At 37.9% G+C, this 23,362-nt stretch overlaps 1 protein-coding gene across 2 annotated transcripts in view; it reads right to left on the bottom strand.

Moving 5' to 3' along the window:
* Positions 1 to 23,362, bottom strand: part of PIK3C2A (phosphatidylinositol-4-phosphate 3-kinase catalytic subunit type 2 alpha) — an 80,043-nt gene that overhangs the window by 42,031 nt on the left and 14,650 nt on the right. Inside the window, exons 2-12 of one of the 2 annotated variants that reach the window (XM_020802958.3) lie at positions 21,839 to 23,002; positions 12,353 to 12,453; positions 8,900 to 9,057; positions 7,756 to 7,876; positions 6,319 to 6,430; positions 5,088 to 5,167; positions 4,922 to 4,985; positions 3,055 to 3,192; positions 2,364 to 2,397; positions 2,064 to 2,277; positions 1,848 to 1,970 (exon numbers count right to left, since the gene is read on the bottom strand). In XM_020802958.3, the coding sequence (XP_020658617.3) occupies positions 1,848 to 1,970; positions 2,064 to 2,277; positions 2,364 to 2,397; positions 3,055 to 3,192; positions 4,922 to 4,985; positions 5,088 to 5,167; positions 6,319 to 6,430; positions 7,756 to 7,876; positions 8,900 to 9,057; positions 12,353 to 12,453; positions 21,839 to 22,948 (2,255 nt within the window). In that variant the 5' untranslated portion in view covers positions 22,949 to 23,002. The remainder of the gene's footprint in view (positions 1 to 1,847; positions 1,971 to 2,063; positions 2,278 to 2,363; positions 2,398 to 3,054; positions 3,193 to 4,921; positions 4,986 to 5,087; positions 5,168 to 6,318; positions 6,431 to 7,755; positions 7,877 to 8,899; positions 9,058 to 12,352; positions 12,454 to 21,838; positions 23,003 to 23,362) is intronic. The other variant, XM_078383874.1, reaches the window with a different exon arrangement.

The raw sequence follows: 23,362 nt of genomic DNA, 5'->3' as shown, positions 1-23,362 counted from the left end.
TAGAATAAAAACCACTGGTTATGGGATTAATCGGTTTTCAGTGCATTGTAGGTCAATGGAGATTCGATTTACAGACTTTTCGACTTGCAGCCACCATTCCAATACGGATTAATTCCTTAAGTAGAGGGTCCACTGTACTGACCAAATAATATTCCATACATCATCTATCACCATCAGTGACAAAGGAAATACACCAAGACAAGAGAAGAAATAATATGTATCAACCATTTACTGGGATCCAAGGTTTAATGCAGTGAGAGCTATTCTGGCTGGCTAGCCTGATTTCTCTGCCTATGGCCTGAGACCATAGATAGAGTAGGCTAGCAGGCCATAATGGTTATTTCCATTCTGGCAGTCAAGATTCTGTTTTGGCAGAGGGCAGGACAAAGTAGGTAGCCAGGAAATGCTGTGTTCAAATAACATGCATGCTTTATTTTTAGTCAATAATTTCTAACCACAGTGAGAGAAATGGGAAAAGGATTGTGTAAGCCAATGAAGAAACCAATGTGGAAGCAAGTATGCTGTTACAAGGCCCACTCCTGATCTGACAGCCAAGTAGAAAGCAAACAGGAGTCAGAACTTCTGTACAAGATACTCTGCACTTATTCATATGAGCAATAGCATTTATTTTATTGACTGACCCAAAGTACACTAATATGTTTTTAAAATAACAGAAACCAAGAAAATCATATTCCAGTCTACTATACATTTCTCCAAAATCGTGCCTCCAGATTTTTTTTATGATAGAACACATTTTTATTTAAACCAGCAGCACACTTAACTACAGTCATGGCCAAAAATATTGGCACCCTTGCAATTCTGTCAGAAAATGCAACCCTTCTCTCAGAAAATTGTTGCAGTTGCAAATGTTTTGGTACTCACATGCTCATTTCTTTGGTTTGCGTTGGAACAACACAAAAAAACAGAAGAAAAGTCAAATCTGATACAATCCCACAAAGAAACCCAAAAATGCACTGGCCAAAATTATTGGCACCCTGTTCAAATTGTAAGAAATAATTGCTTTTCAAGCATGTGATGCTCCTTTAATTTGTATTTAGACCCAACTGTCACAAGTAAGAGGTGTGGGCAATATAGTAATCACACTTGCAACCAGTTAAGATGGAGAAAAGTTGACTCAATCTTTGTGCTGTGTGTGACACTGAGCACGGAGAAAAGAATGGAGTGTAAAGAGTTGTTTGTGGATTTGAGAGGGAAAAAAATGGAAAAACATCAACAATCTCAAGGCTACAAGTCCATCTCCAGAGAGCTGAATGTTCCTGTGTCCACTGTGCACAATATTATCAAGAGTTTTACAGCCCATGGCACTGTAGCTAACCTCCCTGGATGTAGACAGAAGAGCAAAATTACTGAACAGTTACAAAGAAGGGTTGTTCAAATGGTGGATACAGAACCCAGATTAACTTCCCAACAAATTCAAGCTGATCTGCAGTCACAGGGTACAACAGTATCAGCTCACACTATCTGTTGCCATCTGAATGAAAAGAGATGCTATAGGAGGAGACCCAGGAGGACACCACTGCTCACACAAAGGCATAAAGAAAGCAAGACTAGAGTATGCCAAAACTTATGTGACAAAACCACAATCCTTCTAGGAGAACATACTGTGGACAGATGAGACAAAAGTAGAGCTTTTTGGTAAATGACATCATGGCACTGTTTACAGAAAAAGAAATGAGGCATTCAAAGAAAATACAAGCAACAGATATGCTTAATGATATGCTTTGATGGAAATAATAACAACAATCCTTTGGATTTGACTCAGACTACCAAAAGAATCAGATTACTTTCAGGAATCAGACAGAACTTTTTAAAAAAAAACCACTTACAGTTCATCCCATTTAATCAAGTAGAAGAAATTCTTGTATGTGCCAACTTTCTTGGACTGGACAGGTTTAAACAGATCTCTGCCATTGTGAGTCAGAGAGCAAACTAAATAGTATTTTTCATAACTGGAAAGAGAAACAGTATAATGAATCAAAACGTTATGACATACATATATTGATGGGGGTGGGGGGAGAGCAAATTTAACTTTAATTACTCACACTGAGACCCAGCTACTAAGAATTCCATGGACAGCAAATATTGTGAATTGGAGGTGCTCTGTTGCAGTCCCTGCTTCTTTTGTGCTTCTCTTACTCTCTGGAGTGTTTAAGGAAGACTTGTTGCATATGTTCAGGTGGAGCTGAAGAAGAGCATAGATAGCTGAGGTCAGCTGATCTATGCTCACTTGCAAAGGATTTTCCAGTTGCAATGAACCTATATAAGATTATTGTTACTTTTTTTCTGGGAAAGCAATAATTAAAAAACATTAAAGACAAAAGAAGACTGGGCTAGGTACTTACTCACTACGTTCTTGTTAATATCATCAGAAGATACCTGTGCAACAAGGAGTGGAATAAGAAAAGTAAGACTTTAGTGTTTATTTAAACAAATGCATGAAATACAGTTCCATGTTTCTCAGGTATACAAGCATTTTTGAAACTAACTTAAGAATACTCTGGCCCAAATCCTCTTTCCTTGTAATGCTGGTGGAACATAAACAGTGTAGCTTTGGAAGGCAAATTGCCCCAAGTTAAGAAATCAGAGTAGACATTATCAGCTGCACACTGAGTACTCGTAATGACCAAAAAGCTTAATTTACAATGATGTTGGGTGCTGCGGGGGACAGGAGTGTCTGAAGCCCTTATATATGGCACAACTGCCTCCCACATCTATCTCTTAGAGGTCAGAAGAGTACTTTTTAAAAATTGTGGTTACAAAGGATCATGCTTCCCATTGCACTGTAAGAGGGCACACATTTGGGCCCCAGCGGGGGATATACACAGCACACAGACAATACTTTCCCACCTCTATCAAAGACCGGCAACTGGTTACTGCAGCAACAGCATGGGCTAGAGGGGCCTTTGGTCTTATCCAGCATTGGTTTCTATTGTTTTTAACTTACCTGCTAGGAATTTTTGGGAGGGAGGGAATGTTGCCAATATATATTATGCTTCATATGTATACAGCAGGAAACATGATTGAATTAATTACCTCGGGACTCTTATTCCTTGGAAGATTAACTGCTCTTCTTAGCTTTTTAACACACATTGTAATTGCAGGAGTCTCTACCTCATCCAATGTGTAACAAATTTTTTTGACAGCTTTAATGACTGGATCCACTGCTTTATGCTGGTTGCAAGAAAAACACAAAACAGGACAAGTCATACATATTGCCAAAAATTAGGATTCTTAATAATAACAGTAAAGTCAAATCGGTACTCTGAAAAAACAGGAGAATTTCCAACATTATTTATTCATTTATTATTTATTTAAACTTGTACCTCTCCCACTTAGTAGACAAGCCACTTCCAGGAAATAACAAAAATATACTGTACAACTTTTTTTTAAAGAAATGAACATATAAAAACAAAAACCCATTTGGCAAACCATGGGCGAGTGTAAACTCAGTACAAAATTAATATTACAAAGGCCTGGGCAAAAAGCCAGGTTTTCACTTGCTTAAGGAAGCTCAGAAGAGTGGGGGCCAAATTTAAACAAATGATCAGAAAGGCACATTTACTTCAAAAGGGAGTATTTACCCAATGCCCTAACGCACTGGTCCCCAACCTTGGGCCTCCAGATTTTCTTGGACTAAAACTTCCAGAAGCCTTAATCACCGCCTCTGCTGGCCAGGATTTATGGGAGTTGAAGTCCAAGAACCTCTGGAGGCCCAAGGTTGGGGACCACTGTGGAAAAGCAGCAGGGAGGCAGTTGGCTGTCATTAAGAAACAGCTATATCACCCCCCTCTTTGGAATGCTGAAGTTTTACGTACTGGCCTAAAAAATAGTTTTAACATATTGTAGACATTAGGGCAGGGCTGGCAAAGTGGCCCTCCATGCATTGTTGGGACTCCAGATCAGCCTGGCAAGCGATGAGGAGCAATACTTCATTACTTGATGGAGAGCCAGAGACTCCTTTCATCCAAAAGAATTTTCCCCCAAATTCTACACTTCACCTTAGCAGGTCTTGACTCTACCTTACTCCATAACCCCTCATCAAGTGATATACAGACACATTGTGTGTGTGTGTGTGTGTGTGCGCGTGTGTGTGTGTGTGTGTGTGAGAGAGAGAGAGAGAGAGAGAGAGAGAAATTGCTCACAATATCTCAGGGGGCATTTTTGCTATTTATCTTTGTATCTTTTTTTTTCTTTAAAGGCTCTTTTGTTCATAATAAACTTAAAATAAAAGGAAAGGCACAAAAGAGAATTTATTATTTTAATTCTTCACTATAAAACACTATTGAGAGCCATGTAATTGAATTATCTAGAAATATTACTTAAAGGAAGTAATTATGAGAATTTTGCAATTAGATTTTTTGTGCATCTTGTTCCTCACCCCACCCCTCCGCAAGAAATAATCTCATTTGTGTGTGTGGGTTTTGTGCTGTCAAGTTGGAACTAACTAATAGCAACCCTAATACTGTAGGCTTTCAAGGTAAGTGAGATATTTAAAGAGTGGTTTTACAAGTTCCGTTCCCCCAGTAAGTTTCCTTGGCTGAATGGGGATTCAAACTCTCTTCTCCAGAGTCCTAATCTTTCACTCTATCCACTATACCACACTGGCAATCTCAGTTACCATCTTCTGAAAACTGAAAACCAACATGCAATGTGACCATCTTCTGGGCTGCCAGATTTTATCTACTGAAAAATCTATTCAATCATCCAGTTAACATATCGCGTGCTATATCTGTTATTTCAAAGACACAGGTTGATAACTTCTATATGGTGTTGCACAGTTAATAATGAGGAACAACAGGAATTGCAATCCAACAGTTTTGGAAGGATTGTGTTTTGCTTTTGATCTATAGATAAAATGTTGCATTAAATATCCTTGGGAGTACGTAAAGGTAAAGCTCACCTCTGTTTTTAGTAGTATATCAACTTCATTATGATAAGTTTCTAACAACTCTTCAAGAGAATGACTGAAACAAATAATAGTTAAATTAAACATGGAAGCATTTATGAAAATGATGTACAGGGACAATTTGTTTTGAGTACAAAGGGAACTGGAACGAAGTGGTTACCTTTGAATGCTCTCCCTGAAAAGCTTTTCCACATTATAGAGATGTTTAGTCAACTCTATTGGCATCTTATCATCTTCTTCCTAAAATTAGAAATATCAAAGTTATTTCAGGACATAACTAATGTTCTGGCTTGTTTTTCTAAAGAAATGCAACTCTAAAAGTAATCTAAATATGGATAGCAAATTGCTTTTTTGATTACTGGGATTCTTAAAAAGAGAAAGTTTCACACTCCCCCTCTTTCTTAAGCACAGAAAAGTGCATATATTTCTGATTCAAATAGTCTACTCAAGTGTATCTGCAAAATCTATACACAGGAATAAAACTTACAGCATTATCTCTGGGATTTTAAAGCAGTAACGTGGAGAGTAATAGATCTTTAGTAAAATGAATATAGTGGTACCTCGACTTACGAACGTCCCGACTTATGAACAATTTGAGTTACGACCAGCTCCGGCCGCAAAATTTTGCTTTGATTTGAGACCGGAGCTTTGAGTCACGATCAGAAAAAAGGTGGGGGGAAAGGCAGGAAATTTAAATTACTAACCGTTGGTCGGCGAAGAGGCTGCTTCTTTGTAGCTCTTTCGCCCAAACGGTTAGAGAGAGTGCACTGGAGCCGCCTTTGGATTGCCTGGTGCTGCTCTTTGCTTTTTATAATGCCTGTTCTGAGTGAGTACCAGGGTTTTGCAGGGTGGATTTGGGCTGGGGGTGTTCTGTTTCTGTGCGGAGATTTATTTATTTTTTTGTTTTTGGTGTGATTTTCCCCCCAGCCCCAGCACATTCCAATGGGGCTTGCTGTGATGTTTTGTTTTTTGTTGATTTTCCCCCCGGCCCCAACACATTCTGATTGGGCTTGCAGTGGTTGGGTGGTTTGTTTTTTTGGTGATTTTTTCCCGGCCAGAATGGATTAATGGGGTTTCCATGCATTCCTATGGGAAATGGTGCTTCAACTTACAACCGATTTGAGTTATGACCATCTTCTGGAACAGATTAAGTTCATAAGTCGAGGCACCAATGTATCAGTAACCTATTTTTCAGTATTTCAAGTCTGCATTAATATGATTTTGTTACGATATTTCAGCTGGTGTTACATATACAGTTACTAAATTATATACAGTACAGTAGTGCCCCGCTTAACGATTACCTTGCTCCATGACGAAATCGCTTAACAATGAGGTTTTTATTTATATCCCCCCCCCTTTAAATGCACCATGGTTGTTTTCATTGTACTTACTGTTCGTGCCAGATCTTTGCATATAACATTACAGGTCAGGAGCTGTAATTTAATCTCTGTGTCCCACTTCCGGCAGTTCTGAATATATTCATGGCTTCCTACACTATGTTTACTGTGAAATCAATGCATGTTATGGTTACAATATGGCTTCAGATTACTTTTCGAAATACTGCAAAGTAACAATCACTAGAATTTAAAAGTCTATATCCCGTTCTAGGGGAGACATCACAATTCCCAGTCTCTTCACTGTAATTATGAGATATGACATGCTTTGGGGACAAATGCTCCCTTTCTTTCTCATTAGTTTTCCCACCTCTCCTTTTCAGTGTTAATTGTGTGGCTTCCCATTTTAGCTACAGAGAGGTCAATTGTAAGTCTTGTTCGCTTTAATCCAAGAATCTGGCCTGTGACAGACAACCTTTTTCCCCTTGCCTAGGGCCATGTTCCCAGTTACTGAAGTGATCCATATTTCTTATCAGAGATACCAGCAAATGATTCTCCCTTTTCCCCTGAGTCAGAGATACCATGGACTCTTAAGGTCATATTCTCAGCTGGCAGTTTCAGCTGAATCCTCATCCTAGATAGCTCCTTGGGAGTTCTGGCTGGGAGTGAATTATTTCCCTGCCTTCCATGCCAGCATGTGTAAAAAGAAGTTAGAGTAGTCTGGCTGATGTTCCCCTGTTGAAGCATCAAGTGGGAAATTTCCAACCACCATCTGTGGCTGGAGACTCAAAGATGTTAGGCACTGTAACTACTTACAGTAAAGGAAAATATCCCCACTGTCTCACATTGTGTCTACCCTGAATTAGAATGTCAGCCCCATAGCAAATATACCAATCTAACTGAAAGGGGGGGGAGTCTTAGTTGTACTTCTCAAATAACTTAACTCTACCCATACCCACTTGACCATTTATTTCAATATTTTCATTTGGAACAAAGAACTTGCATCATCACTCTTGCCCACTCTATTCTATATAGTATTACATTGCTCCTATAGTATGTATGCCAAAGAGGTGGCCACATGGCATTAACTGCTAACAGAGTTACAGATGATACCGAAGTGACATAAAATAAAAAGATGACAGGGTCAGAGATTTAAAAAATAAATAGTCTGTCTTTAGTTTTGTAAGGAGCCACTACTCTCATACATACGCCTCTAAAACAAATGAGATTCTGCTACTACAACAAATCAGTGGTGGCAGGTAAACATGGTCATGGTTTTAACAAAACTGGAATCCTTTCAGTTTAAAAGAAGTTGCAAATGTATGTACCATAAAATGAAAAAAGCCTTCTGCAAATGAACAGAACTGAAAATTAATAGGTAAACAAAAAAATGTGTTACTTTTCCCAAACAAATTAAGAATGAAACAAAAGCTGGTTTTTACACATTACAGTATCTAGGATACAGTTAAGCATGGATAGAAAAAAGTTGCTTACTTTTGCAAAACTTCTTCCTGACCACAAACTTTCAAGATATAACTGCCAATGTCTACATCATTCAAGTCATCATGCACCCAGCAGAGTGCTTGCATTATTATAAGCTCAACTGGAGAACTTGCTGTTCAAAGAAAAGAAACACAGAAGAAAAGAGAAACTATAAAAACACCACTGCTTTATTCTGTATTAACAGTGTTCATTTTTCCTGTTCAACAGAGTTTGCAGTAGTAGATATTTATTTATATGAAATATGCAAACTTAATGCCTCCTTTGCCAGGTTTGCAAGAAGGAATACATGAAGTGGATTTATTGATCAGAAAATGCCACCACAAAGTCTGTTGTTTCCAGAGACTTGAGAGGTTTGGCTCAGAAGCAATTTGATACACTTTTTGAATATTGTATTTGGAAACTTGACATAGCAACAAAGAGTTTAGCAGCAAGGCTGATCTGCCCTCCAGGAACCAATCTGATTAAGGGGAAAAAACCCACATAGCTACAAGCTAAGATACAACAGGCCTGGCATGCCCACAAAAAGACAAGCAACTATAGCAACACTGCTAGATGGTGAGGATTGGGTGGGGATAGGAATTGGTGGGAAAAGATCAAAATATTCAAATGCCAGCTCCAGTGAATGACCTTCTGAATGTAACCTCCATTCTCTTGCAAGCACCAAGGCAAAGAAATACAGTGATCCAGAATACAATGTGAAATGCTTGGAGCCAGCACTTGGACACATCTCTTTAGGAAAGATAGTTTTCAATATATTCCAGTGCTGGTTTTTTATGAGGCATTGATTTTGATTCCAAAAAAGTCACAACAGTAGTTTAACAAATAAACTGCTTAACTTACACTCCCAACTTTTTTAATTGCAAAAGGCAAGTGAATAATTTACGCAGAAATATGACTTATACATAATTTCTATTCAAACACAAACTTATATATCACTTCTATTCAAAAACAAACTGGTGCCTTAAAATTCTCTTAAGCATTTCAGCACTAACAAGATGCATTTTGTTATACTGTAGATACTCAATTGTATCTACAAACAGCTAAAAAACATGCTGAATGTGCTAACAACTCAACCATCATTTCAATACAATCCTATTAAACTATGACTATTTAAAAAAAATCAAGAGGCACATACCATCACATGTAAATGTTACTGGCTGTTGAAAACCTTCTATTTCTATTGAGATCTTGATGCTTGAGTTCTCTCCACTGATATTTCTTTGCAGCATGACTGGACTCAACACAAAGCCTAAATTTGTTTCATGATTGCTATGGGGAAACTTGGTCCTCAACCTGTAAACAGTATGCATTAAAGTCCCTTACTTATGATGAACATAAATTACATTACATGCATAAAAATCAAATAAGAATGCTGAAATTCTAAATATACTTAACAGGGAATTCATACTGAAATCAATGTGGCTTACTGCTAAGAACATAAGATTAGGACTGACAGATCAGATCAAGGACTATCTAGTCCAAGATTATGTTTACAAAGTGGCCAACAAGGAGCCTATGGAAAACCCTATTTTTGTTCCCCAGCAACTGGTTTTCACAAGCACATTTCATCTAATATTGGAGGCAACACACAGCCACCATGAGCTGGAGTAAATTACAACCTTATGCTCCATTGTCTAATCTCCATTCATTCATTAATTTAAATATTTTCCCTATATCCTTAAAAAGGAACCAAGGTGGCTTACAATAGTTAGAGCTAAAAACAGTAAGTATACAAACACTTCAATAAAAGGATTGAACAAATGACACACTAAAATACAGTAAACAAAAACAGTACCGAAAATACATTCAAAGCAGTAAGGCACAATCATCCATTTAAAACCCCACTCAGGTAGCCAGTCATTAAGCGAAAGCTTGCCTAAAGAGAAAGTTCTTTGTCTGCTTGTGGATGTACAGCAAAGATGGGGCGAGCCTGGCTTCCTGTGGGAGAGAGTTCCAAATTCTGGGAGGAGCAACAGACAGTGGACTGTGTGCCCACTGAATGGAACTGTGAAGGTGGCAGGACTCGCAGAAGGGCCTGTCCTGATGATCTCAGTACTTGAACAAGCTCATAAAGGGAGATGTGGTTCCTGAGGCAGCTTAGACCTAAGCCATTTAGGGCCTTATAGGTTAGAACCAGCACTTTGAATTGTGCCCAGAAACAGAGCAGCAGCCACTGGAACTGCTGTAACAAGGGGTTTATGTGATCCTTGTGACCACCCCCAGCTAGCAATCTGGTTGCTGCGTTTTGAACCCACTGAAATTTCTGAACACTTTTGAGAAGCAGTCACATGTACAGTGTTAGAGTAATCCAGTTGGGGCATAACTAAGGCCAGATGAGACCTTGCCAGGAGCAGGTGCAACTGGCACACTAGTTTCACTTGTGCAAAGGTACTCCTGGCCACTGCCGAAACCCGAGCATCCAGGCTCAGAGACTAATCCAGGAGCATCCCCAAGCTATGGACCTGTGTTAATAGTGCAATCTTATCCTGCAGTGGTTCCAAAACTAGGGTCCCTAGACATTCCTGGACTAAATCTGCCAGAATTTATTTATTTATTTATTTATTTATTTCCCGCCCATCTGGTATATTCTATCACTCTGGGCGGCTTCACCGCTAGATTTGCTGGCCAGGATTTTCTGTGTGCTGTAGTCTAAGAATATCTGGGGACTCAAGGTTGGGAACCACTGTTTTAAAGCTAAAGAAGCTGGTGACATCACTTCATCCTTTGCACTATATAATGTAGTACTCCCTTTATAGTTATTCCAGTTTTCCTAAAAACTGTTTTGCTTGTTTCTTCTCTAACTATCAGAACAATCCTTGGTTACTTGTTACTACAAACTGAATATTCCACTGACCTGAAACCACCTTCCACTATTCTACACCATAAATCTCTAAACTGTACAGTATTTTAAAAGTGTATTAAAAAGGCACAAGGTTTGTTCCTGCACACAGTGCAATAAATTATGTAGTTATAGAATTTCTAGTGCATACATGCGAGTCTTCTCTCTTTTCCTACCTCTCCATTAAACATCATTGCGATAATAGTCACTATTTTTAATTTTTATGTCCAAAGATCATTGTTTATACATCCCAAATGCCACCAGCCATGCACAATGGGGAAGTACTGCTGGATCTGGAGTAGCTTGTGGTTTACAGAAGTACCAAAAACAAAAAGAAGAAACCCTGGATATGCCATTTGCTGGTTCATACTGCAAAACTCTTACTGCATGTCTTCAGGAAGCTGCCTACAGAAATCAGAGGAGAAATATAATATTTTCATGTAGCTGGGACTGGACATTGGTGTGTCCATCTTTCCAGAAAAACTCTTGGCAGTACCAAAGGAAAGAATTCCTGATCCTTTTAAACTGTCCTTGATCAGGGTGAAACATTCAAAAAATAACTCTGCTACTACAAATTTCAAAGCAAATGCCATTCACAGAGCAGAAATCTAACAACCGTTTGGCAGGACACTCTGCAAGAAATACTGCAGATCAGGCTCCGAATGCTTTACAATCCAATAGGAATTAGAACCTTACTGCAGGCTGAGTTGAAACTAAATACAATTACCAGACTCCTGAAACATTATTCATTGCTTTTCTCCTTCCTCTGTATAGTGGTCTAAGAAATAATATATAAAACCTCCTACACTGTTATGTCTCTTGTTCCAGGCTGGAGTTCTGCATTTATACTGAAAGAGATTACAGAGCCCTGCAGGGCAATCTACTGTTAACACGGGTCAGAGGTGCAGGGTTGAAGCCAGTTTGAATTCCAAGTTTTTTTAAAAAATCACCCATAACTCTCAAGTTGCATCAGATATCAGTCTATTCAAATTTAACTGTCAGACCTTCTTGAGGCCCCTCAGCAAGCACTCCACTACACAAAGAATCTTTGTTCTTCGTTAATTTGCATGCAGGATGGTAACATTTTAAATGTTCTAAAACTTTTAAAAATCCATGCCAAGATAGGCCCTAGTTAAAGTAGGAACTCCTGTGTTTCATGCTAAATTTTGTGTTTTCTGTAATCCTCAAAGACTCAGAGAGCACAAACATGAGAAAGTATAGGCAAAATTTTGGTATTTCATATAGCAATCAGAACTAGCACACCCAGACTAATATGCAGTTAATATCAGAAAAGGGTCTCTTTACACCTTATTAGACATTTAAGCAAACAAATTTACTTTTCCCTTATCCTATACTGAATTAATCAAATCAGTAAGAAAAGCAAGCTGTAGAAGACAGAATTGGCATTTGACCAAAGCATGCATTATAACACATCACATGAAACAAAATATCTACCGTATTTTTCGCTCCATAAGACGCACCTCTCCATAAGACGCACCCAATTTTTAGGAGAAGAAAACAGGGAAAAATAATGTTTTCTTCGCTCCATAAGACGCACAGACTTTACACCCCCCCTGTTTTGTGGGGAAAAGTGTGTCTTATAGAGCGAAAAATACGGTAAGTTTCCTCTTGTGCCCAATGGATAAAACCAATGCATGCCTTTATGTCCTTAAAAGAGGCACACACGATTTATACATCCCACTTAGTAGTATCAAGAGTCATTTTGCAATAAACAGTTTTACTGCTTACTTTGCAATGGCATCACAAAATGCTGCTTGTTCTTGATTTTGTCCTTCAACATTTTTCAGAAATGTATTTCCTGTTGGCACGCTAGTGGTCCCATTGTCTATCTGAAATGTAAGAATAAAGAAATCAAGAAGTGAGAGAGATAAACTCTGTAAGTTATATTAGAATTCGGGTCTCAATAGTTTGCAAACTAAAGTTCTATTACACAGTCTCCTCAGATTCATAAAAAAATGACCATGTAAAACTATTACAGTGGTGCCTCGCTAGACGATGATAATCCGTTCCACTGAAATCGCTGTTTAGCGAAATCATTGTCTAGCAACAAGCATTTCCCCATTGGAATGCATTGAAACCTGTTTAATGTGTTCCAATGGGGAAGAATCGTCGTTGTCTAGCGAAGATCGGCCATAGGAAAGCCGATTTGTGAAACGCCGATCAGCTGTTTAAATCACTGTCTTGCAAAGCTTAGGTCCCGAAAACACCTGTTTTGCGAGCACGGAAGGAGCTGTCAAAATCGTCGTCTAGCGAAAATTGGTTTGTGAAGCAGGGACCAAACATTGCCCAGCGAAATTCCCCCATAGGAATCACTGTTTTGCAAATTGCTATAGCGATCACAATAAGTCAATGTCTAGCAAAAAAACTGTCATGCAGGCTAACTGTCTAGCGAGGCACCACCGTACTCAGTATCTGATTGGCTCTGGCAGACAATAATATTGCATTGCTCTAACTATACAGTTGAAAGTGATTGGCAACCTAATAGCATTTGATACAAAATCTGCTAATTGACCTAATTTTATGGTTTGTGCTTTCTAAGTGAAACTTGTGAAGGATCAAAGTGAATCTAGGAAAACTTAACTTTCAGATCTTTGCCAAATTCAGATAACATCACTTCAAGTGATTGACTAAAATACCCAAACCCATTTATACTGAAAAACAATGTATTACATAGCTATATTTCAATAACGTGTTGAATCAAATTATGTCCTACAAAGACACTACTGATGAATCTCATTGTCCCTCACCTCTAGAGCCATCCCCCATACAAAATTTGTCCAAAAGTGTTGGAACTACTGTGTTTCCCAAAAAATACGATGGTGTCTTATATGAATTTTTGCTCCAAAAATGCATTAGGGCTTATTTTCATGGGATGTTTAATTTTTTTTTCATGTGCAGCAATCTACATTTCTTCAAATACAGTCTTGTCATCTTCTGGTTGCTGTACAATGGTGGAGGGCGGGGTTTCACTTAACTGGGGCGTATTTTTGAGGTAGGGCTTATATTACAAGTATCCTGAAAAATCATACTAGGGCTTATTTTCAGGCTAGGTCTTATTTTCGGGAAAACAGGGTAGCACAGTTTTGAGTAATTTTGAGTAATCAGGACTTTTTGAACTACAAGTTGCAGAAACCCCGGCCAGCATAAGCTGGTGTTGAAGGCTTCTGGGTGTTACAGTCTTAGAACACTTGGGTTACCTGAGGTTGGGAACCACCGATCTAGATAGATAATTGGGCATGAGGCCTAAATAGGTGGGAGGTGCAGAGTAAATTCCTACTGCATTAGCAAACATCTGCTTGCTTAATGTTATGTGTAGACTAAGCTCATCTATTCTTCAAGATAGACTAGTGTCAAATTGCTCTCAGTGCTATAAAATAACTTAAGTCTCAATTGCACTTGAATTCAAACACAGTGTGGCCAGAACATGTATTTTCTGTTTTTGACAGTAAATCCTTGTTTTAATCACTGCAATGAAGAAATCAGTTTTCTATTTACATTAGTAGCTGTTCTATGCCCAGTTACAAAGTTATTATAGGCAAAGTAGTCTCAGGTTTTCAACACTGCTTCCAAATTGCACCAGCTTATATAGCGGTTTATAAGACCCTAAAGACATATCAGATATAAAGCATTGAATTACAAACATATGTGGCTTCTTTATAGATGCCAGACATTGCTTAGACCAAAGTTTCAAATACTGCAGTTTACTTCCAACTTACAGCCATCATCTTGAACTATTATTGTATTGAGGTTATAGTAAACTTTATTTTTAATCAGGGTGGGTAAAAATCAATAATTAAAAAATCAAATTGATTTAAATTGTGATTTAATTTTTTTTAAAAAAATCACATTGTTAAAAATTCAAATTATTAAACATTTAAATCATGATTTGAATCAATTTGATTTAAACCAAATCCAACCTGTTTTTAATACTAGGGGACTGTCAGACAAATGGTTCCTACTGTTACTACAAATATATTTTACAGTTATCTCTTTTCCTCCTTACTGGATTTTTTTGTAGAAAAAGTCGAAGAAATGGCAGGCCTTTTGTTTGCATGGCCTGAGCAGTGCTGTTAATTATAGTACCTTTTGGAGGACATTAATTCCAAAGGTTAGCAGCAATGGCTTGATAGCACATTAACAAAATGGTGGTGGTAAAACATGGGAACATTACAAACAGAAGATGACATTTCAACCCGATACTGTTTCATGAATGGGGTTGAGAGAATGTGCATTGAAGCTTTGTCTGAAAGGATCTATAGATTAGCAGAGATAAGTGTGCAAATTTAAAATCAAAACATCTGCTATCATATAAGCAGAACAATTCATAATACCATAGTAATAAAAATTATCCACCATCTATGGGCTGTGCCTCTGGAGAGTCTTCCTGTTCAGTCTAGATATGCAAAATTTCATTAACTGAAATAATACACCAACAACATGAGAACTGTTTCTTCGTCATAAACACATGCACTGAAAGTACCACATACAGGGACAACATATAAAACTACAATATCATACTACTAGGATATAATTAAAATTCCTACTAAATCTTAGAACCACACTGGTCAAACACAGTGAAATTTCAGTTGGCACACAAAAGACATTTTCTGTTCTGACTCCACTCTCAAAACCAAAGCAAGTGGAATGGAATATAATCTGAAATTCATACTTGGGAAACCAGAACACATCATATTCTTAATACTCATATGCAATATTAAAGTAATTTTATTTTTCCTAACCTCTACCACCTTTTTCCAAAACACAAAATTCACTGGCAGTCTTCCTCTGAAATAAGATGTAAACAGGTTTACTTTAAAAGTCTGTGGCACTTTTTATTCAAGTTATTAAAAGAGTTGAACAAATATTTATACAGCTGTTCTTAGTCAAGTAACTCATACAAGACAGCATGAACAACTTAAAGACATGAGTTGCTAAAACCTGCATACTGTAGTTCCTGCCACCTGTGCCACTTGTGTGCCAGCTACTTTAATCATACATTTCTTTTTGATTGAAAGTGCATGTGTTATACAATCATGCCACAGCAGGAGGCATCTTGTTAAAAAGTGCCCAAGTGTAATCTGAACAGCAGCATATAATTACATACATTTTTTCCATGTGATACCAAATAACAATATAACTAAGCTGGCCCTAGACTGTGTTTTGTCATGTAGTGTATCACCAGTCAAATCAACTGGTAACAATGAACGAGTTTCAGCTGGCTCCACAAAATCCACACACAGGACTTATATGAATTCATCTCGTATTACATACTGTACTGTATTCTGGATGAATACTCAGTTGCCTTCTTTTGATACAGAAGGACCTCTCAATCTAGGCCATTTATTCACAGGCAACTGCCACTAGGGACAACCTATCCCACTGTTATGCCTATCGTTTCTCCACTGTGGAGTCTCCACAAGTGGATTAGCTAATGACTTCATTTGGTTGTAAAACAACACCATATTTTAGCACTTCGGAAATGAACCTATGTGAACTTCTGTTTGTTTCTGGTTTGATATGATAAGCCATTATTACATTAAACCGTTGTTTCCTATTCAGGAACAAGTTAGCTTAAATTGCAGGTGAATTTAACCTTCTTACTGCTCAGAAAAGAAAGATGGAGACATGTGTAAATCTAAAACCTTCTCAAGCTCAATGACAGAGCATTAAACCAGGGATGGAGAATGTTTGGCTTTGCAAATGTTACTGAACTACAATTCCCATTGGATCTAACCAGGAGAGCCCATGCAGAGGAGATGGTAAGAGTTACAATCCAGCAAAATCTGACGGGCCACACACATTTCTTCTCCTAGCATGTCTTCTATTATGTCAAAACCAGGCCCATGTCTACAAAGGATTATTAACTGGTGCCATTTTCTTATCCACAAATTGCTACTTTTTCACCTTACTATGGCATGAAAATGACCCTTGGTCCTTGAAGATTATGCCACTCTAACACACATTCTGCAGATTTTCCCAAGCAGATTGTGGCTCTGCAATGGACTGTACGCCTGTCATCCAAAGACTACCTCGGATAAGTATGGGAGGCCTGCCATCGGAAGAAATATCACTAGGTGATAAACTGGTGAAAGCAGCTACTAACAGAAGACCTGAGATTAGCAATAGTGGAAGAAATACCCATATAAATGACATTAGAGATCTTCAAAGTACTTTTCTTGACATGAAATTAATCAATTAGTGCCACACCAGAGTTCAAGAAGATGAACAACAGAGAACTTGCGATGGGATAGGGAGGGTCATAATTAGTATACAGTACTGATTTTCTGGAAAAAAATAGCATTTGAAATGCAAAATCATTTATTTTTACCAAAGAGTTGTAGCCCTACAGACAACCAAAAATCATGGTGGTGGACATTAAAAACATTTGGGAAAATATAGATTATTTGAGATCTTAAGCAGGTGCTTCTTCCAACTGCCAGTGGCTTCTGACATCCAGCAGAGAGTTGTTGTTCACCTCACCCTAAGGATAATATTTCAAACTCTACATTTCTCCTACAGGCCCTTAAAAAGTGGCACAGAGGAAAAATGAATCAAACAAAGATATCCCCAGCCTGGTTAGGGGAAAAACAAACAAAATGAACAAAAATAATTCATGCTTTTACAATGAAATGACATATGTCTAAAATGAGGTTCCAAAAAGACAACAAACGAGGACCTGTAATACAGGCAAAGTCAAAGGAGAAAGTGGTTCTCAGTGGAACGTCAAGCAGGGAGATCTTGCTTCTTCTTTATTATGAGCTCTGAGAATTCACCATCTCATACCTGATTTTCATCCACCTCCATCATCTCTACATTTTATCACCAAACAAAAACCACTGAGCTGGTTTAACATCCTGTCTGTCATATGTATATCTGCCTCTCAGAATAAATGTCTTTGCTATTTTTATGTCCCTATCTTTATCTGTGGCTTTACCTGTGGCAACAGTTTAAAAAGTTGCACATTCACTGACCAGAAGCAGATGAAAGATTAAGAACTACTAGAATACATGAACCACATAATGATACACTCTGCTATGAAATATACATGACATGGGAACAATGATTTCTGCAAACAAAAATAAGCAATTTCAACAGCTGAATCAAAACCCAGGGATTCCACATATAACTTTCCCCTTTCAGGAAACAGAAGTTCCAATCTTTAGAACAGAATAAGGTATTAATTCTTTCTCTTACTCTGAAATTAGTCACCTGAATTTTATTTCTAGTTGAACACAATTCTAAATGGGCTCAAAATGTGGTTTCCAGATGAAGATAACTTATCAATGTGCTTTCTGAGACAACAGAATACATCCCTCTGTCATCCATAGCACAGAGGGCAGCCCAGCACCACCACCACCACCAACAACAACTATATTACTTGACTGGCTGCAATCTCCATCCATGCACTATGGAGCATCCATCTGACCCAATGCCTCACCACTGAACTGATGTTCTGGGGACCTCTGCTGCCCTCATTTTCCAATGCCTAACGAAGGATCCCTTAGCATAAACATTGTCGCCACTCCAGTAAGCCTTAATTGCTGCTTTCCTGCAATGGCAAGTACTACAGTGCAAAAGCAGGCCCAGTGAGCACAGTTATGAGGGCTTCTTCCTTAAAACAAGATATATGGGAGAGGGGAAGTATTTTTGGATTTCAGCTCTTAAGAGCTGTCTGGCCAGAATGGCTACTGCTCATGCTAGCTGGTGGGTTCTGGAAGATGTAGTCCAGAAAAGTCACTCTTCCTAGCGCTGCCTCACACAGAGGAGAAGAAGAGCAGGTAAGATTCTCCATACCCTGCAGCTCAATATCTTCCGCTGTCCCAACAATACAACTCTTCACTGTAGTACAGTTCATTTTCACAATAAATAAGCTACCATTTTTACTTACCATTCCATATCTGTGAATGTGTGTTGAAAAACAAAAACATGCATCTGATCTAAAGAACCAAACAATGTTTAAACGTTGGACTTAAGTTACCACATGGAGCTTCAGCATCATAATTTAATTTAATTTGAACAGTAATAGCTCTTGAATTATAGCATTCACAGTATTTGATGGACAACCAATTCATTAGTTTCACCAGCAGGAGAGAGCACTGCCTTAGATGAATTAGTGGTCTGAATCAGCACATCAATTATATTTTACAATGTTTTTTTATGTCATAGACTTTACATATTCATCTTGACTAAGAGATCAAGTTAATGTTTGGTATTTGCTGTATTTTAACTTTTATTTGTCCAACAACAAAAGGCCAGTTATAATGACAGGTAAAACTGACAATTACAAATTTAGATCTTTCTGTTTTACCTTTCAGAGTAAGCCCAAAGAATGAGATTTTCCATAAAGTGTTAAAATAAAACAACACCCATGATAAATACAACCTAAGATGAAATATAGATAAGATGCACATCTGAGAATTATGGAACAGTTTCATTACTGCCATGATAATCTACAAAATAAGCTATATATAGAACACCCATAACTGCACAGCAAAAATAACAACCAAACCCTTGGACTGACTAAGCCACTAACTGCTAGACAATGGCTTATAAATAATGCACATCCAGTCACAATTAGAGATCACATGTTGCCTTTTAAGGTAAAGGTAAAGGTTCCCCTTGACATTTTAGTCAGTCGTGTTCGACTCTAGGGGGCGGTGCTCATCCCCGTTTCCAAGCCGTAGAGCCAGCGTTTGTCTGAAGACAGTTTCCGTTGTCACGTGGCCAGCACGGCTATACATGGAACGCTGATTACCTTCCCACCAAGGTGGTCCCTATTTATCTACTCGCATTTACATGCTTTTGAACTGCTAGGTTGGCAAGGAGCTGGGACAAAGCGATGTGAGCTCACTCCGTCACGTGGATTCGATCTTACGACTGCTGGTCTTCTGACCCTGCAGCACACAAAGGCTTCTGCGGTTTAGCCCGCAGCGCCACCACGTCCCTCTGTTGCCTTGTAAAGAAGGTGCACATTTATTTTTCAGCATAAATATTGTCCTGCTGAGTTGTAGAGATTGTTCCTATATCAAGCAATGTTTTGCTCATGCCTAAATATATAGTTCCTTCTAATAGATCATACAGCTTCTTCTTTTGTAAAATTTATTTAAAATTTAGAAACTTTGAGAAATCAACATTCTGAACAGGCTTCTGCCCAAACTATTCATAACATCCTTTCCTACTAAATTTAGGGGGGGGGGGGATACCTTTGAAATTATTCCTCTTGTAATCTATTATTCTTGTGCAAAATGAGTGTGAGAAACAAAGTCTGATTGTCTTTAATTCCATTAATTCATGTAGTGACATTTTTTTAAAATGAAGAGCTTGCATATAAGGGGCAAAATAAATTGTTATTTATCAGCAAAATTGTGCACCTACAGCATTTTTATATAATTACCAATTATATAATGGAATTAATCCTGAAAAGATTTCTTCAAAAATAATCTGTTGGACTACTTGATAAATTAATATAGGAGTAAACTATCTCCTATGTTATGAGAATTATGAGCACTCAGTAATTATTTACTCTGGGGAATGAATCCTGTTCACGGAATTCCCAAGGACATCTGGTTGTCTACTGAGGGAGGTCTGATCCAACAGAGCTCATGTTCTTAAACTGCATCATCATCATTACCAGTTATTACCTTTCCATTAACAAAACTGATGTAACTGGTTCTCAGAATACACACTGCCTCTGATATACATAACCACCATGACTGGTAGCAAAGGACAGATGAATTTGTCTTATTTCCCTTGAAAGCCATCTCAGTTGGTGGTCATTACTAAATCTTGTGGTGGCAAATTCTATGAAAAAGTGCCTCCTTTTGCCTACACTGAATCTTCCACTATTGAGTTTCATGACTGTTATCAGATTCTATTACTGGGATCCACAATGTCCACACCATACATTATTTTGTATATCCCTATTGTGCCCGCTTTACCATAACCTAAGAAACCTCAGACTTACCTATTCTCACAAGGGCTCTATCCTTTTGATCATTTTGGTTACCTACTTCATGCACCTTTTCCATCTCTACAACATATTTTTGAGGTTACCAGAGCTCAATACATTATTCTATGTGTGTTTACATTATAAAGGTTTATATAAAAGCATTCTGACCAACATGGATAAATCAATGATTTTCTAAAATGAAATTGATCTAAATCACGATTTAAATAACTGATTTTTAAGAAACAACTAAAAACACTGATGTATAGGCAGGCCTTCCCAACAGAAAACTCCTGACGATCCTTCTTTCTCTATATCTTTCTTTGACTTTTATCTTAGTTTAGGTGTAACGTTTTTAAAATTATATTGTTGCTTTTTATTGTAAGTCGCCTAGAGTGGTCTAATATGACCAGATAGACGGGATAGAAATAAAATAAAATAAAATAAAATAAAGAAATAAATAAAAATTTAAATAAAAAATGGATTTTAAAAAATTAAATTGTTATTTAAATTGATTAAAACCAAATCCACTTTGATTCCAACACTGCCAGTTTTATTTTGGATTCTTTCCCTAACTACCCTGAATATGGAACTTGCCCTTTTCTTTGTAGATGTACAGGTAGTTGACGTTTACATTGACCTATTTCTTCCAATTACAAGATTCCCTTCCTGGTTAGTCACCATGAACTTAGAGTCCATCAGCATATATATAAAATAAGGAACATTTGCCCTCAGTGTGCATCACTTTATGCTTGCTAGCAACGAAATGCATTTACCATTTTATGACTACTCCCACTGAAGAGATGTTTCTCCGGCTCTTCCTTACTTCTTATGTAAATAATTTGCTGCCATCAGTAAACTTGACCACCTCACTGCTCTTTCTTAATTCCAGATCATTTATGAAAATGTTTAAACATATAACTGGTGGTTCATTGTGAGAACAACTGGTTTATTCACACTGTCTACATTCTGTTCTTCAGCCAGTTACTGATCCATAAGAGGATCCCTTCTTTTATTCCATGACTTCTACGTTTGTTAAATGGTGAAGAATTTTGCATTCTTTTGGAAAGTACTTTAAATATACTCAACTAAAATGATTATTATAAACAGTGTTATTAATGTCTTTTTTCACAATTTCCTGAAAGTACTAACAATAAATTACCTGTAAAATTCTAGCATCAAATCTAAGTTACATACTACAAATTTTTACAATCAGTTACAAAATTTTCGTTTCAAAGTGAAATAGATTTTCAGTATATAATTTTTACCTGTGATATCTGGCCCTGTAACTTAGTAAGCTGAGCAGTTCGAATGTTTAAAGACTGACTTCTTGTAACTGTTGCCCCAGAAGTAGATTTCCCACTAACTTTTCTTTCAAGATGGCATTTTCCAGGGGTTTTGTCCTCCAACAGCACAGCATCCCAAGGATCTTCTACAACTCTACTACAAGCCACCTTTCCACCATCTTCTGCGGTATACAATATATCCATACCATCCCCTTTTGGTTTATTTAAAGGATCCAAATCCAACCAATCAAATTTACTGATATCATTGAAGTTTTCAGAGGCTGTCAAATTAACTGTAGCTTTAGTACCAGTCACTTCCAAGTCAGTGCTTGATCTCCCATTTTTTTGAAATTCTGAAGTGCTTGCTATTTTATCAAATACTTTTGCCATTTCGGGTGTAAGCGCTGAATGATATATAGGTAAACGTCCTTGTGGATGGAAAGATGTAGTACTTGGTAGTGCATATGAAATGTACTGGGACCTCTCTGGAAGACTAAGATAAATAGGCTTTGTAGATTGGTAAGTGGACATACCTGGATGGAAGCCATTTTGGAAGATTCCAAGTTGTTTATTGTAAGAAGGCATTGAGTAAACAGGAGGTACAGTACAAGCAGAAGGCCCAGGTAATGCGGGTGCCCACGGCCCTCTTTGAACAGCAGGAGTAACATAAAACTGTGAAGGGAATGATGAGCTCAGCACAGGAGTTGCTGACAATGCAGCTGGTTTGCTGGATTCAAAATTTTCCTCTAGCAGTAACTTCTCCAGCTCCGCACAAGTAAGTTTATCTACATCAACTTTACTTAACTTATCATCCATCTTTTTCTTGGCATCAGATTCAGGAAACACCATGAGATCATGCTCCTGTTTTCTGCAGGTTTGTACACTTGGCCAGGACTTGCTTAAAGTATCAGTGCTTTGTCTAAAAGATTCCACTCTTTCCTTCTGCATCTTAGCCAGGGCCTCAGCTTCCATTTGCAGTGCCTCTTCTTTGTCCACTTCTTTCGCTCTTCCTGTGTCCAGAGATGCTGATGAACGTTGTCTGAATTCATTGCTGCTGGATATCTGGGCCATACTGTGAAAGCAGATGTCCATTAACAATTCTTGTCCCCTCCTCCGAAAATCTTTGACTGTCCAATCACAGGGTCACTAGAGAGAGGGCAGACATTAAAGTTAAAATAAGTACTTGAAAGACTACTACTTAAGCATTTATCCACCATTTCAAAGTTCTAGATTTCCAATACAAGAATCCAAAGGGGTACTTCTGCTGGATCCCATTGTTTCCACAAGAATCTGCAATGACCTATTTCCAGTTCCCTGAACCCTCTAAAAAGCTGCAGAAGGCTGGGGAGCAGCATCCGGAAGGGCACATTTCAGAGGTCTACAGCAGAAGTGGGAGACAAATGAGTTCCAAATTCCTCTGATGTTGCATACTACAGTACACCGCTCAATCTTGGCCTACATATGTTTGCAGAAGTTAGTTATATCATTTAATTGTATGACCTGCTA

The sequence above is a fragment of the Pogona vitticeps genome, chromosome 1, assembly GCF_051106095.1.
Source record: "Pogona vitticeps strain Pit_001003342236 chromosome 1, PviZW2.1, whole genome shotgun sequence".
NCBI classification, from domain to species: Eukaryota; Metazoa; Chordata; class Lepidosauria; order Squamata; family Agamidae; genus Pogona; species Pogona vitticeps.
The sequence above is the reverse complement of the archived record's forward strand: the minus strand, read 5'-3'. Positions and strand labels throughout refer to the sequence as shown.